Here is a 13109-nt window from a genome sequence, read left to right as displayed (position 1 = left end):
ACCAAATGTTTGAAGAGTACAAAGACTCGAATTGAATACTTGAAGAAGTCATATGGAATTCTTATATTCTTCCTGAATTGTCAACACCCCAAATGAAGATTGTAAATCCGTTGACAATAAGAGTGAGATTACCGATAATAACTTGAAGCATTATATTCCTGAGTTTATTGTGAACACCGGTGTATTAACTACTTATATGATTCTACCAAAAAAAAAAAAATACTAATTATTTGTATTTTTTTATTTTAGTAAAAAATGTCTACTTTGTATATCCTATTTAAGATTCTGTGTTCATTTTACTAGAAAAACGTGTCCATTCAGAATCCAACCTTATAAGATTTAAGTTCCCATTCTGTACCTAATTTATTCAAATTGGCACTAGAAGATAAAATGTTCATTATATGCGAATTTGGCACAAAAGTATAAAAAATTTGCATAGAATCATTGTCATAAAATATTAAATAAATCGTTAATGGGTCCTAAATTCGTCGTTAATTGTCCATCTAGTATAGCATTGCCATCTAATCCCTTATTCATTGGACAATTAAAGTATTATATAAATCGTTAATGGGTCATAAATTAATCGTTAATTGTCCAACTAAACCGCCTCTATTCATTAATTTATAACATAAATTACGCTAGTTTCGTTAAAAAGAAAAAAGAGAGGAAAAAACTAGTTTCCCTCCCAAGTTTACAACTCCCGAAACTGTTTACCGAAAAAAGAGGGCCGTCACCAAAACCAAATTGAAATTTTCTTTCTCTACTCTCCGCCATTAAAAAATCTCAGTGACAGTCGTTTCTGCTAAATTATATTTAGTAAGTAAAAATTGTCGCTTTCTTCCTTGTATTTTAATCTTCGTGGACCGCCACTCGAATTGAAAGTTGATTCACGGGAGAGACGAATCGAATGGAAGACGACGGAAAGAATCGCTTTTGAAGAATCTAAAAGGTTTTTTTTTGCTTTAAAAAACATTATTTCAATCCAGTTCTATAGGAGAAACATGGTGGTCTATGTAGTCTTAAAAGTTATTGGCTGCAGGGGTTTCTAGGTTGGTTTTTACTTGTTAAGATAAGGTAGATTCTTCGAATCTGCAATTTTTGTCTGCTTTCTGTGGGACTCATTTAATAGTTTTCTAGAGTTGAGCAGTGTGGAAGCTGTGTTGGCTCTTCTTGTTCTGGTTCAAATTGAATGCAACAAAAGTGAGAAAATCAGTTTATAAATATTTCAAGGTTCATACACTAATGCATGCATGCAATCGGGAGTTAAGAAGATTGTGTTCATCTTTGCTGAAGATTTAGGGGTTTTGCCGTTTCAGGTCAGTAACACTGCTGTGAAGCTTTTAAAGTTATTTAAGCCTAGAGCACTGGTGCTCTGACACTTGGCGCGGACAAGCAAAGTTCCCGGTTTTATCTTCGATTTCGAATCGCAGGTAAGGATTTCTTATCATTCTAGGTATACGTAAGATGAAAGATCCCTCAGCAACGATTTTTTTTTTTTTTTTTTGTTCCTCTGAGGATTAAATTCAATCGAGTTGGCATCTTAGTTTTATTTCAAGACTTTGCATGAATGGAAGGTTGAACAAGTCATAATTTGGTTAGTGTTTTCTATGAAAATGTTTAACTTTTGACTGGGATATCATTCGCTTCATGCTCAATTACTGGGCAGAGTGGATATGAGAAAAATTTGTTACAGTTTTTCGTTGTGTTCTATTATTGCTTCATCTCCCTTTCTGATAAAGCTTAACGGTTGCAGCAAAGCAGAATCCAGATAATTCGGCTTTAGAGATAATAAATTAATAATGAAGTGCTCGAATGTTGCTTTTGTTGGGTAAAATTGAGTGGTTGAACTGCTACTGTTTTATTATGACAGCTTTCATTGTTGCCATGACTCTGATATAAATCCTTTAAATACAGACTACAGGTAGGAGAGAATTGTCATCGTAGCGTCAGAATTTGTTGGAGGAATGGTGACTAGAACAGTGGACCTCCGATCAGATACAGTCACCAAACCAACCGAAGCAATGCGAGCTGCAATGGCAGCTGCTGAAGTTGATGATGATGTCTTGGGTATGGATCCAACAGCCAATCGCTTTGAGGCGGAGATGGCTAGGATCATGGGTAAGGAAGCAGCTCTATTTGTTCCTTCAGGCACGATGGGTAACCTCATAAGTGTATTAGTTCACTGTGAGGTTAGAGGGAGTGAAGTCATTCTTGGAGACAAATCCCATATTCATGTTTATGAGAATGGAGGGATCTCAACAATTGGGAATGTTCATGCAAAAACTGTAAAAAATAACTCTGATGGAACGATGGATGTTGCTCTAATTGAAGCTGCTATACGGGATCCTGAAGGCGAACTTTACTATCCAACTACTAGGCTTATCTGCTTGGAGAACACACATGCAAAGTAAGGGCCTTTATATTTCATGCCATAATACCGAGCTTTTGGTGGATGACTAAGATAGTACTCACTTACACTCATTATAATATTATTTGGTTGATTAGATTCCCACTTTGTGCTCTACATCATGGCCTAATACACACACACACACATGGGATGCTGGTTTAGGCCTCACTTCCCGAAAAAAGGGGTTACTCCTTTCACTGTTCTTTCTGGAGTACTCTAATCACCACATGTATATGGGGCTACATATTTCCTGAATTCTTCTAATCACCAGATAATTTTTCTACTTTAGAAAATTGTGGATTTCTATAGCTGTGCTGTTTGGATGGTCCGGGAATCATAGAAATTGTATTTTCCTTCACCTTTTGATTTATGTGTAAAACTGCACTTATTTTTTTCCCCCACCTCTGCTCTATTTTTATTCACCCAGAAGTTTTTTTTATTATTTTTTGATGATATGAAAGAGGTACTTATCGTGCGACTGATGGTTATATGGAAGGACTAAAAATATAATTCCAGATTGATGCAAGAAGGGGTCCTCTATGACAGATTATAACTAAAAAATATAATGTATTTTTACAAATGATATTTTGATTCAAGGAGCCCCCAGTATTTATTATACATTATTATAATTTTTCTGGTGGGGGAAGGGAGGGGCTGAGAAGATAACACTCAGGAGGGCCATTTCTAGTGCACTCAGTTCACAGCACAGTGACTAGAATGAATAAGTCATGATGAACTGTGCCCACTATTTTTTCCATTTATTATTGCATGAAGATGTGAAAAATGAAAATTGATGAACCTTAGGTCTTTAAAACTTTGTCATGATGGATCCTGTTTGATTTAATCTTGATATGCCTCAGGGCTTTATAACAAAGGTAGAAATTCAAGGTGTTTGATATTCTGTAAAAAATGGATATTTAGGAATACCCTAAGGCCTATAGTATTCATAAATATAAAAACAAATAATTAGAAGTAGAAAAAATAGTAATGTTAAATTGATGGTTGGGCTATCCTTCATGGATGTGTTTAATGTAATTTCAATTGAATGAGGTCCAGTTCTTCCAAAATCTTCAACAAAATCAGCCCAAAAGTAGAATTTTTTAACTAAGCTGTAAAGGGGTATCTTGGGAATTTCCAGTGGTTGGATTCAGGGATTGGCATACAGGTGTTGGATGATATGGTGTGAAAATTGGCCAAGTCTAATGGCTTGTTTTGAGAGTATTAAATTTGGTAGAGTTTGAATCCTAGAAGGACTCCTATGGTTAGTGGGTATACAGGACTTGGATGGAGATGTAACTTGCGGATATATAGACCTGATGAGTCAATTCCAATGGTTAGATTGGCGCATGTCTAACTTGGAAATTTAAGTGTCCAAGGGAATAAGGGTGATGAGAGATGGGGTAAAACTTAAAAGGTATAGGCTGAGCCTTGTAGGGCTGTGGAGTGAATGGAATGACTTTTTGAAGGCCCTCTATTCAGGCATAGCAAGGATATACTTGATCTCTCAAAATATCTTAGGATTACTCAACTCTTTGAATTTTCCTGTTGAAAGCTGACAAAGCAGTGCACTAGCACAATCATGCACAAAAGCACTCAAGCTTGAAGGAAAATAATCTATTACTCAACTGCAGAGCCTGCCATCAATTAGGGGGTCTATTCATAACATAAAAAAGAGAGTTTTAGTTGGACTAGAACTCTGAAGTGACTTAAACTAGGACAACAACTAACCTACTTCTAATTCTAATTCTCTAAGCAAGCCAAATAGGGCTGCCTTTGCAAGAAATAAATCAACTCAAATAAGAGACTAGGAGAAAACAGAAAGGGCCTTGCTGTCCTTGACTTAAAGTTAGGCAGAATTACTGAACTGCCACTGAGGCCACCAAAACGCAAAAAAAAAAAAAAAAAAAAAAAAAAAAAAAAAAGTACAAAGATGTGAAAAGGAAATGTTTAGTGCTGCTGAAAGGACTGTAATGACTTTTAGTGCTACTGGGCAGCAAGCATAGGGGCTTCACCTGGACTTATAAGGGCAGGGCAGCAAGTCTAGGAGCCTTAGTTAGGGGTGGGATCTGCATCAAGGTTTATGCAGATATCTTTGTCTCCTGGTGTGTAGAAACATGTGATTAAACCCAAAATTCTTGACCGAGTGATGTAATTCCCTGCCAGTTGTAGGATCATTCAAATTGAAATCAGCAGTAAATTATGGTTCTTAACCCCTGCTACTATGACTTCTTAGGGCCATTCACAGATGGACAGCAGCTAATTAGGGCTGAATACACCCTGTGGCTAGGGGATTTTGACCTCTAAACCCTGCGGCTACGGTTTCTAAGGGTCTAGGGGTATTTTTGGGTTGAGGAGAACGAGGACAGGATTCGACCAGCAGGGTTAGGTTAGGATTTTTGGTATTTAAGTCTGAATTCTGCTGTTCCTAAAATTCAGACTTAAATTCAGGGTTCTAGGGCTTGAACAGTTAGGGTCTTCTCAATTTTAGGGTTTCTAAAGGGTTGCTAGCATTAGGGTTGGGATTGAAGGTTGGGGGTGGAGGTACTGAATCCAAAAGTGAATTGGATTCAGGTGTGGGGTTTGAGAGATAGGAATGAGAAGGTCTAGGGTTGTTAGGGTTTGAGTGAAGAAGATAAATTGCAGAATATATGGTTTAGGTGAGGGAAGAGGTGCGGGAGATGGAAGTCGACGTTAAGGGGAAGGAAGGGGAAGGAATTTGGTTGTGGGGTTCAGAAAATCTGAAAACAATAGGGTTTGGGAGAGAAAGGGTGGTGCTGCAAGGAGAGGGGAGTGGAATGGGGTTGTGCAAAGGGAAAGAAGGAAAGAGAGGGTAGGGGTAGGGTGGGGGTGAGCACTTACGTATTTGTAGAAGAGACTGATTGAACAACTGCAGAAAATAGGAAGCTGCAAGGTTTCACAGGCCTTCTTCCTTGGAAGCCTGCACTCAACACTCCATAATTCTCCTTCAACTTTTATTAATCATAAACTGTCCTGATTACATGTGGGAGGCTTTATTTATAGCCTTAACAATGGAGTCACACTAGAATTCAAAAGTAACAAAAACAAATAACAAATTCTGTTTTAAGGAATTCCTACTCAAATTAGAACTTAATCCTAAATTTTGGAAGGAAATCAGGAATCCAATTTGAATTGGGATTTCAACTTGACACTCATAAAGGGACTAAGACTCTGTTGTTAGTTGTAACTTAACAATGAAGGACAAAAATTCAAAATAATAGTAGATCCAAACTCCTAACAAGACTCTGAATCAAATTCAGATTGGGTTTGACTAGGGGACCAAAAATGACCAAAGTACCCCTGCCCAGGTTCGGCTTCCTCCTTGGGTTGTAGGATGCTGTATAGCATCCCTAGACCCTGTTTTGGCTGGTGGGGGCTTTTCTGAGGTTGGCCCTTCTGGTTACCTCTCCTAGTTTCTCTTTATTGGTCTTCTGTTCCTGGACTGTGAATTTTATTCTTTTGGAAGCTGCCAACTACCTCAGCTGGTAAAGTCTGGGCTTGATTAAGGAAGGACCTGGTATCAAGGCCCAACCATACCGTTCCCTGTTTTCATCTGTTTCTCCACTTTCTGTTGACCCCCCCCCCCCCTCAAGGAAAAAATATCAAATATGTAACAAAAAAGGAAAGGAGGAAAATAGTTTAACTTTTATTTTAATTGTTGATCCCTATAAGTATCAACTTCAAATTATGAGTTTTATGAATTTGGGGAGTTATCCTCTTCAGTGTATCAGGTATGTTATCTTAAGGAATTGCTCTTATTTGTGTACTGAAAAGCAAATTGTAACAAGATGCTATGCCCAGGTTATCCAACTCCAACATTTTCGAGTCCTGATTATTTGCCTTCGGTATTATTGCAGTTGTGGTGGTAGATGCATTTCTGTTGAATATACAGACAAAGTAGGAGAGGTTGCTAAAAAGCATGGGTTGAAGCTTCACATAGATGGAGCACGAATATTCAATGCTGCAACTGTATGTAATAGTTCGTTTGGTTCAAAATAAACATTGATGCCATTGGTTTTGATTTTTTGCTGGTTTCATAGTTTTGCTTTCAATTTCTTTTGCATTTTATGTTCTCTTTATTGTGTTTTTCTTTGTTAAACTCATAAATCTTTGAACAGTTTAGTTTAATATCGTCCTATTTTCTACCATGTTATGAGTGTCTAATCTTTGAGCCAGTTTATGCTGTGCTCACCTAGCCAATTGATGAACTTGGTCTGCTATTTGAGAGTAAATGTGAAAAACTTAGACCCTACTTTACTAAATAGGTTGATAGGTTGATACTTTAATTATATCTATCCTTTGGGATCTACCTATGATCAAATGTGAATTTATTTGGATTGGGTCGAGGTAGAAGCATTTGCTTTTGCTGAGAAGAGGATGAAGGGAGAGAACTTTTGGCTATTGGTGACTTGAAGCATAAGATTGCTCTATTTGAATTGGAATGGAGATCCAGTTCAAATGAGTTAAGCTATAGTTTATTCAAACGAATAGTCATGATTGTGATCTTAAATGATGGAATTATAAAGTTAATTTTATGATTGCTGGTCTTGCAAATCATAGAGGTTCACAGATTGTAACTATTCCTTTCATCTTTTCTTTTATTTGCTTATGATGTTAAGTTTAATTTTCTGGTCTTTCCTGGGTTCCTAGTGTTAAGTTATCTAAGTTCAAGTTTGTATCCAATCAAAGCTTCATGGTTGTGATCCAAATGGTGGAATTTTAGAGTTAATTCTATGGTTCATGGTTTTGCAAACCAAGTTAATACATTGAATCTGTTTCCTTTCTTCTTCTCTTTCATTTGTTTATAATGTTAACTTTTTGATCACATATTTAGATATTTCCTGGGTTCCTGGGGTTGACTCACTTAAATTCAAGGTTGTATCCAAGTATCGTCTCCCTGGTACCCTGCTGATAACACACTAGATGGATTTCAAAATATTCATTGGAAGTCCATATCTTCAATTCTTCTGAATATGAAATCTCTCGAAGACTTGTTAATCCCGTACCATTCTAGATGTAAGATAGATGGATGAAATATGTCTTCCTGTGTGTCCCTCTTTGGAACACTACTAGATATTACCATCAGCTTTCCCAGTAGAAATGTTTGAAAATTTCTAGGTAGTCCCACAATATAGGGTTTTACACGACTAATGGCTCCCAGAAAACTAAAGAAGCACTATGTTTTAAAGGAAAATGAAAAGAAAGGGCCAATCCCATGGACTGGAAAAGAATTTTGATTTATATATATATATATATATTTTAATCAAAGGAAAGATGTGTATGTGGTATTGGAAAAGGGTAATGAAATTATTTTGTTATTTGATGTGTATGAGACATCTGGTATTACTTCCTTTGACATTTCTTGTATCTATTTCTTGGTGAGTAGTTTGTCAGGGATCCTCTGTGAGCTTGTCTCCAGATTGTAGTTACAGAATAGCTGTGATATTTTGTGCAAATTGGTGACAACCTACTGGGAATGAGGTGAACCTCAAATTAATGGCTTTTATGCAATATTTTCCCTTAATGGGCACAATTAGAGCGTCTCATGTTCGCTATGGGGGGATCGCCCATCTTCCTTTGTATTTAGGGCAGTTACCAAAAGAAATCTATACCTTTATCTCCATTAAGGTCATTGGATTGCCAACGACTTAGATATTGACCTTCTGTTGTAGAAGGTATTTCTGGTAGGTGATTAATTTTGGTTTTTTGGTTTGAAAATACTGATGAGGATATCATCACCTGTGTCATCTGCATCTCCAAATGTTGAATGATAGTATTTATACAGTGTTTCTGGCTTCTCTATGTCGAAAACATAGCAGATTCTCTTAAAACAGATAGCTTGTACATGTTCTGCATATTATGTTGCTAAATTCTGTTTGTATCTTTGGGGTCTTTTTGTAACTCTTTATTTTCTCTTTTATTTTCTGTTTAGAGTAAAATTTAATCCAGGCCTTGACCAGGGTGATAATGATCTATCTTTTTTTGGTAGAAGTGATAATGATCTATCTTACTCATGGTACGGATTATTCCTCACACTTGACTGGGGGCTAGACATCCTGGAAGTTCTTTGTCAAAGTTTTGACCTAGTATGGGCATGATGGTTAGAGGGCTTTATAGTGTCTTGTTTTTCATGAAATTCTGTTCTGCTTGGTTTTGTGATTTTGCACTTCAATTTTTGTTTCCCTGATGATCTATGATTTTGATTCTGAAGAAAAAATAAAAAGGAAAAAATTGCATAGATGATTACATGTTGTCAAACTTATGAGCTTCTGTTACTTGTTGACTTTAGACATTTGGCAAAAGAAATTCTGTTGGTAAAAGAGCTTGAAACAAAATCTCTTAGGGTTAAATGCATTACTGTTGCTTATTCTTTTTCAAGTAAGTAGGCTAATGGCTTCCTTAAGTGTCTGACATCTGTTAGTTGATCTGCAGGCACTCGGGGTTCCTGTTAATAGGCTTGTGCAAGCTGCTGATTCAGTTTCGGTATGGTTTTACCTTGTTGCAGGCTTCACAATATTATCAATTTACATGGTCAAAATGATGACGGTTTCCCCCTTCTTTTTTTTTTGGGGATGAGTATTTCCTTATATTTAAACTGTACTCTGGGCTGAGCTCATAAGTAACATGCTTTATATGTATTCTTTGTTGGGTGAATTCCATTTGTATGTATTAATTCATCCCGACTGCACTCTTACCTGATTCCTGATGTTTTTCTGTTCGTATTCATGAACTAGGTCTGTCTCTCCAAGGGTCTGGGTGCACCAGTTGGATCTGTCATTGTAGGTTCCAAAAGCTTTATTGCCAAGGTAATGATGGGAATTTTGTAGTTTCAGTTGTCTTTTTTGCAGGGCGACGTACGTATCATTTTTCCTTTATCTATTTATTTATTTATTTATTTTGGTTTAGGCGAAGAGGCTTCGAAAGACCTTGGGTGGAGGAATGAGGCAGGTTGGTATCCTGTGTGCTGCTGCTTTTGTTGCAATTCAAGAGAATGTCAGTAAGATAGAGGGTGACCACAGAAAAACAAAGATTTTAGCAGGTCTAGTCGATGCCCTAAAGTTTACATGATTGTTTTGATCTCGGTGTTTTGGTGCTATAATCAGAAAGTCCATTGTCTGATTTTGGATGTCATTTTTACCACCTTAGTCATAAGGATGCTCTATGTTCTTTTTAATTGTGAGTCTGTATAGATCTTATTCTAAGTAATATGCTAAACATAACTTCAATAGATGCTTTTTTTTGTCTTAAAGACTTGAGCTATTGCTAACAACTATTGTGTGTGTATTAAGATGACTTCATGTTTTTCTTCTTGTTAAGTTTCATACCTACCTATCATTTAATGGTGAATTATGTGGTTTGGTAAATTTGTCGGCTTTGATTTTCTGCAGAAGGACTGAATCAAATCAAAGGGATAAAAGTGGATATGGATTCAGTAGAGACCAATATTGTGAGTCATCCTTTTCACAAACAAATGTATTGTTTGAGACTGTATTGAAGTTGTTGATTTGTATTGCCATTATGAGTTTTGAAACAGTTGCTTCTGCAACTTGGCTGACTTGGCTGACTTGGCTGACTTGGCTGACTTGGCTGTAAGTTATTTAGTGTGCACTGTGAATTGCAATTCTTAAATTCAAATTTTCTTCTTGTTATAGATCTCAATCTGTGTTGGGCTTACTCTTGAGTTAATGCAATTTTTAATTTTTCATATTTAGAGAGCTTACAATTCTCATCTTAATCTTGGCATTTTGCTGCACTATATTTATTAGACTTCTACCAAAGTATGCTGTAAATTCTTGTGTCTAGCACTCTTGTCTAATAGTAATGAGGATTTGACCTTTTCTTTTCCTTTTTTTTGTCAGATATTTTTTAATGTTTCAGAGGGCTCAAAAATCTCAGTAGAGAGACTCTGCCAGTTCTTGGAAAAGCATGGTATTCTTGTGATGCCAACAGGTTCATCCAGGTTGGTTTTCTGGGTTTCCAATTGCGTAGGCTGTCATCTCATACTTCTATGTATTCTAGAGGTTTGGCGTATTGCAAACCTGTATTGGTATTGCTGGTGTTCCTGCTGCTATCTGGATCGTGTCTGTTCAGATTGGCACATCCATATGAGTATCCACTAGTGGCCTGTCCAGCTGCTCATTGTAATTTAAATCCTTGTGTTGCTCCAGCAACTCATGCTTCAGCATGCATACATATACAAAGGCTAATCTGTTTAAGACTTTCTAAATATGCATGCTGATCCATCCCCAGTACTAACTGTTAAGATCATTATCATATTTTAGAATTAGTGTTAATATCAATCATCATGACAAAATCAGAATTCTCCTTCTGTTCTTTCTTATTTGGTAACAAGCTTATGCAACAAGATTTTTGCTTCTCCTTCAATATTGTTAAACATGCTCATGCAACAAGCTGTTGAATACAAGGGCAATTCCCCAACAGGGGTTTTGATTTGTCAGCTTTTAGCCCACATCTATTGGCTACCATTTAGTGAACTTTATCCCTCTTATGTTGAGCCATTAAGTCGTCTGGTCCAAAACAAACTTCTAACTATTTTTCTAGGCTTTACATGTCAAGCCCATGCATTTCAGCTTAAAATACCATGAATATATGTCATCTTAGCAAAGTTCACATAAAAATTTGATGCCAACTAAGGTGCCATTGTAGACATACTTTGGGCTGTCAAGGCAAGCTTTCCTGTGAGGGAAAAGTTTCATTAGGTGAAGTTTGCTTGGAAGTTTCATTTTGTGGGCATGTTTTTTAAGCCATTATTTCTTAGATAAGGAAAGTTTCTGTCTGATTCATCCACATGGAATTTCCAATTACTGGTTTAACTCTACAACTCTTAACTTGAGAAAGCATTATCCCAACTGGTTGTGGTTGCTTACTAGAAGAGAATGAGTGGATTATTCACTTTTAACCAACAGTTTCTACATTTGTGCTTGAGGGAATATCTGTTGAACTACTCTGCAAGCTGTTGGACTTTTTTGACTTTTAGGTTAGATGGTGACAGATGGATTTTACTTGTTTATTTTGGTTCAATTTTAAGCTTTTTTGCATCTTTGTATTTCACACTAGCATAGAAAATTGTGTTCTTCATGGTTGCTAAATGAAATGCCAATTCCTATTAGGTTAATTCAGAGGGGGAATGCTTCTTTGGTAATTTTCATGCTGCTGCTTCCGGAAGTAGGGGGATAGATGTTCTCTTAGTGGGGATTGCTGAGGAATTTTGTTGAGAGGAAATAATGAAACTATGGACGGTTAATTGTATTGTGGAACAGGTTGCTTCATGTATAAGGGGAGGGGATAACTATTTTATATATATATGGGGCTTCACCCCTGGCGTCAAAAGGAGATTTGAACTCTTAACCTCCTACTATGAGGCGATGGTCTTTGCCAACTGAGCCAACGCCTTGGGGTTACGGTTGCTAATTTTTTTGTTTGGGCGCTCTGACTCTGAAGAATTCTGTTGTCCAAATGGTGTTATATTGTATCCTGTACATTGGATGATGTTGAAGAAATAAGCATGCTTGCTGTATAAGTTTCTTAGTTTAACCCATCGAATTTCATAAAGCTAATTGGCACTGAAATATATTTTTCAGCGTAAGGGTTGTTCTCCATCATCAAATTGCGGAAAGTGATGTTCAGTACGCCCTCTCCTGCATTCAGGTGATAATTTTTATGGTTTACGTCTCCTATGTTTTTTCCTTTTTTTTGAAAACTAAAACTTGGTTTTTTGAATGTCTCAGCAAGCTTTTCAACAATATGTTGAAACTGGAAAATGAGAATGTCTACTCCTCAAGTGGAAGGTGCTCCTTGCCTTCTTCAGAATAGCAACTACTATTCGTCCGTGATCCAAAAACAATTTGTGGCGTAAATGTAACTTGAAGTTGCATATTTCTTGAACTTCCTTTCCAGCTCTCCTACCTAAACTCATCTGTCCACATTTACTTATCCATTTGGCTATCCTTGTTTACTCAAATTTGGGCATTTCATTGTATTACAGCATATTGTGGTTAATTTCATATTCTGGGAAAATCTAGTTTCGGGGGATTCAAATCTATGGATGTTAGGTCCTGTCTCTGTCCTTTGTCTCTGTCTAATTGATTGCTTTGCTTTCCAAGAGACATTGTTTGTTGTGTCATTGTCATCAGCTGTATCGAATGGGTTTTTCATCAATGATGAAGAGAGAATCTCTGCACCTATTGTGATTTGGCGTTTTGATTCAACTGCAGGAAGAGTGATGTCATTATTATCTGAATACCCTGGTCGGATTCTATGGATGAAGAGATGAAGGCAGGCAGGCATGTATGCATTTCTTATTTGGGACGTTGGTTTGTGAGGTGTGGGTCATGCAATATTGATGAATTTATAGTTTTTTTTTTTTTGGGGTGGGGGGGGTGGGGTGGGGTGGGGTGGGGGTTAAGGGTCTGTTTGGCTGGGTCAACAAGGCCAGCCGAGAACTACATTTTGCTTCCATCTATCAATCAAGTGTTTTGAGGGAAACCGTGTCACTTGCGTGGTTGCAGATTTTTAGATGAATGACATTTTTGGGTAACCTCTTGTTGCCACTTGTTTCACTATTTTCTCTTTGTTTCTCGGATGAGTAAGAATTATAACAACCGAAAAACAGGAGAGAAAACCTTGGGGGTGGTGTTTGTGGAGGACACCTCTATATATTTAC

General features: G+C 37.0%; 1 protein-coding gene across 3 annotated transcripts; it reads left to right on the top strand.

Annotated features, from left to right (window-relative positions):
• The first annotated feature begins 798 nt into the window (after positions 1-798).
• THA1 (threonine aldolase 1) lies at positions 799-12806 on the top strand. Of its 3 annotated transcripts, none has more exons than XM_089135599.1 (11): positions 799-949; positions 1317-1430; positions 1915-2407; positions 6283-6394; positions 8858-8908; positions 9160-9231; positions 9332-9464; positions 9814-9872; positions 10285-10385; positions 12028-12094; positions 12175-12806. In XM_089135599.1, the coding sequence occupies exons 3-11, from the start codon at positions 1965-1967 to the stop codon at positions 12208-12210; spliced, it is 1074 nt and encodes a 357-aa protein (XP_088991725.1). In that variant the 5' UTR covers positions 799-949; positions 1317-1430; positions 1915-1964; the 3' UTR covers positions 12211-12806. The 3 variants fall into 3 exon arrangements, with proteins under 3 accessions (XP_088991725.1, XP_088991733.1, XP_088991740.1); XM_089135607.1 differs by lacking the exon at positions 799-949 and adding an exon at positions 995-1074; XM_089135614.1 differs by lacking the exon at positions 799-949 and adding an exon at positions 1094-1200.
• Positions 12807-13109: the final 303 nt, after the last annotated feature.

This window comes from Hakea prostrata, chromosome 1 (genome assembly GCF_041222555.1).
Source record: "Hakea prostrata isolate BN-2017 chromosome 1, UWA_Hpros_2, whole genome shotgun sequence".
In the NCBI taxonomy this organism is placed as follows: Eukaryota; Viridiplantae; Streptophyta; class Magnoliopsida; order Proteales; family Proteaceae; genus Hakea; species Hakea prostrata.
Note: the sequence above shows the minus strand (reverse complement) of the source record. Positions and strands in the feature narration are given on the sequence as shown.

What these genes read in the sequence shown, in the direction of transcription:
- THA1 (XM_089135599.1), top strand. Translation starts at nt 1,965, where the DNA reads ATGGTGACTAGAACAGTGGACCTCCGATCAGATACAGTCACCAAACCA. An exon ending in CCAAAAGCTTTATTGCCAAG is followed by an intron (nt 9,232 to 9,331) that starts GTAATGATGGGA and finishes ATTTTGGTTTAG; the next exon opens with GCGAAGAGGCTTCGAAAGAC. An exon ending in ATGCCAACAGGTTCATCCAG is followed by an intron (nt 10,386 to 12,027) that starts GTTGGTTTTCTG and finishes TATATTTTTCAG; the next exon opens with CGTAAGGGTTGTTCTCCATC.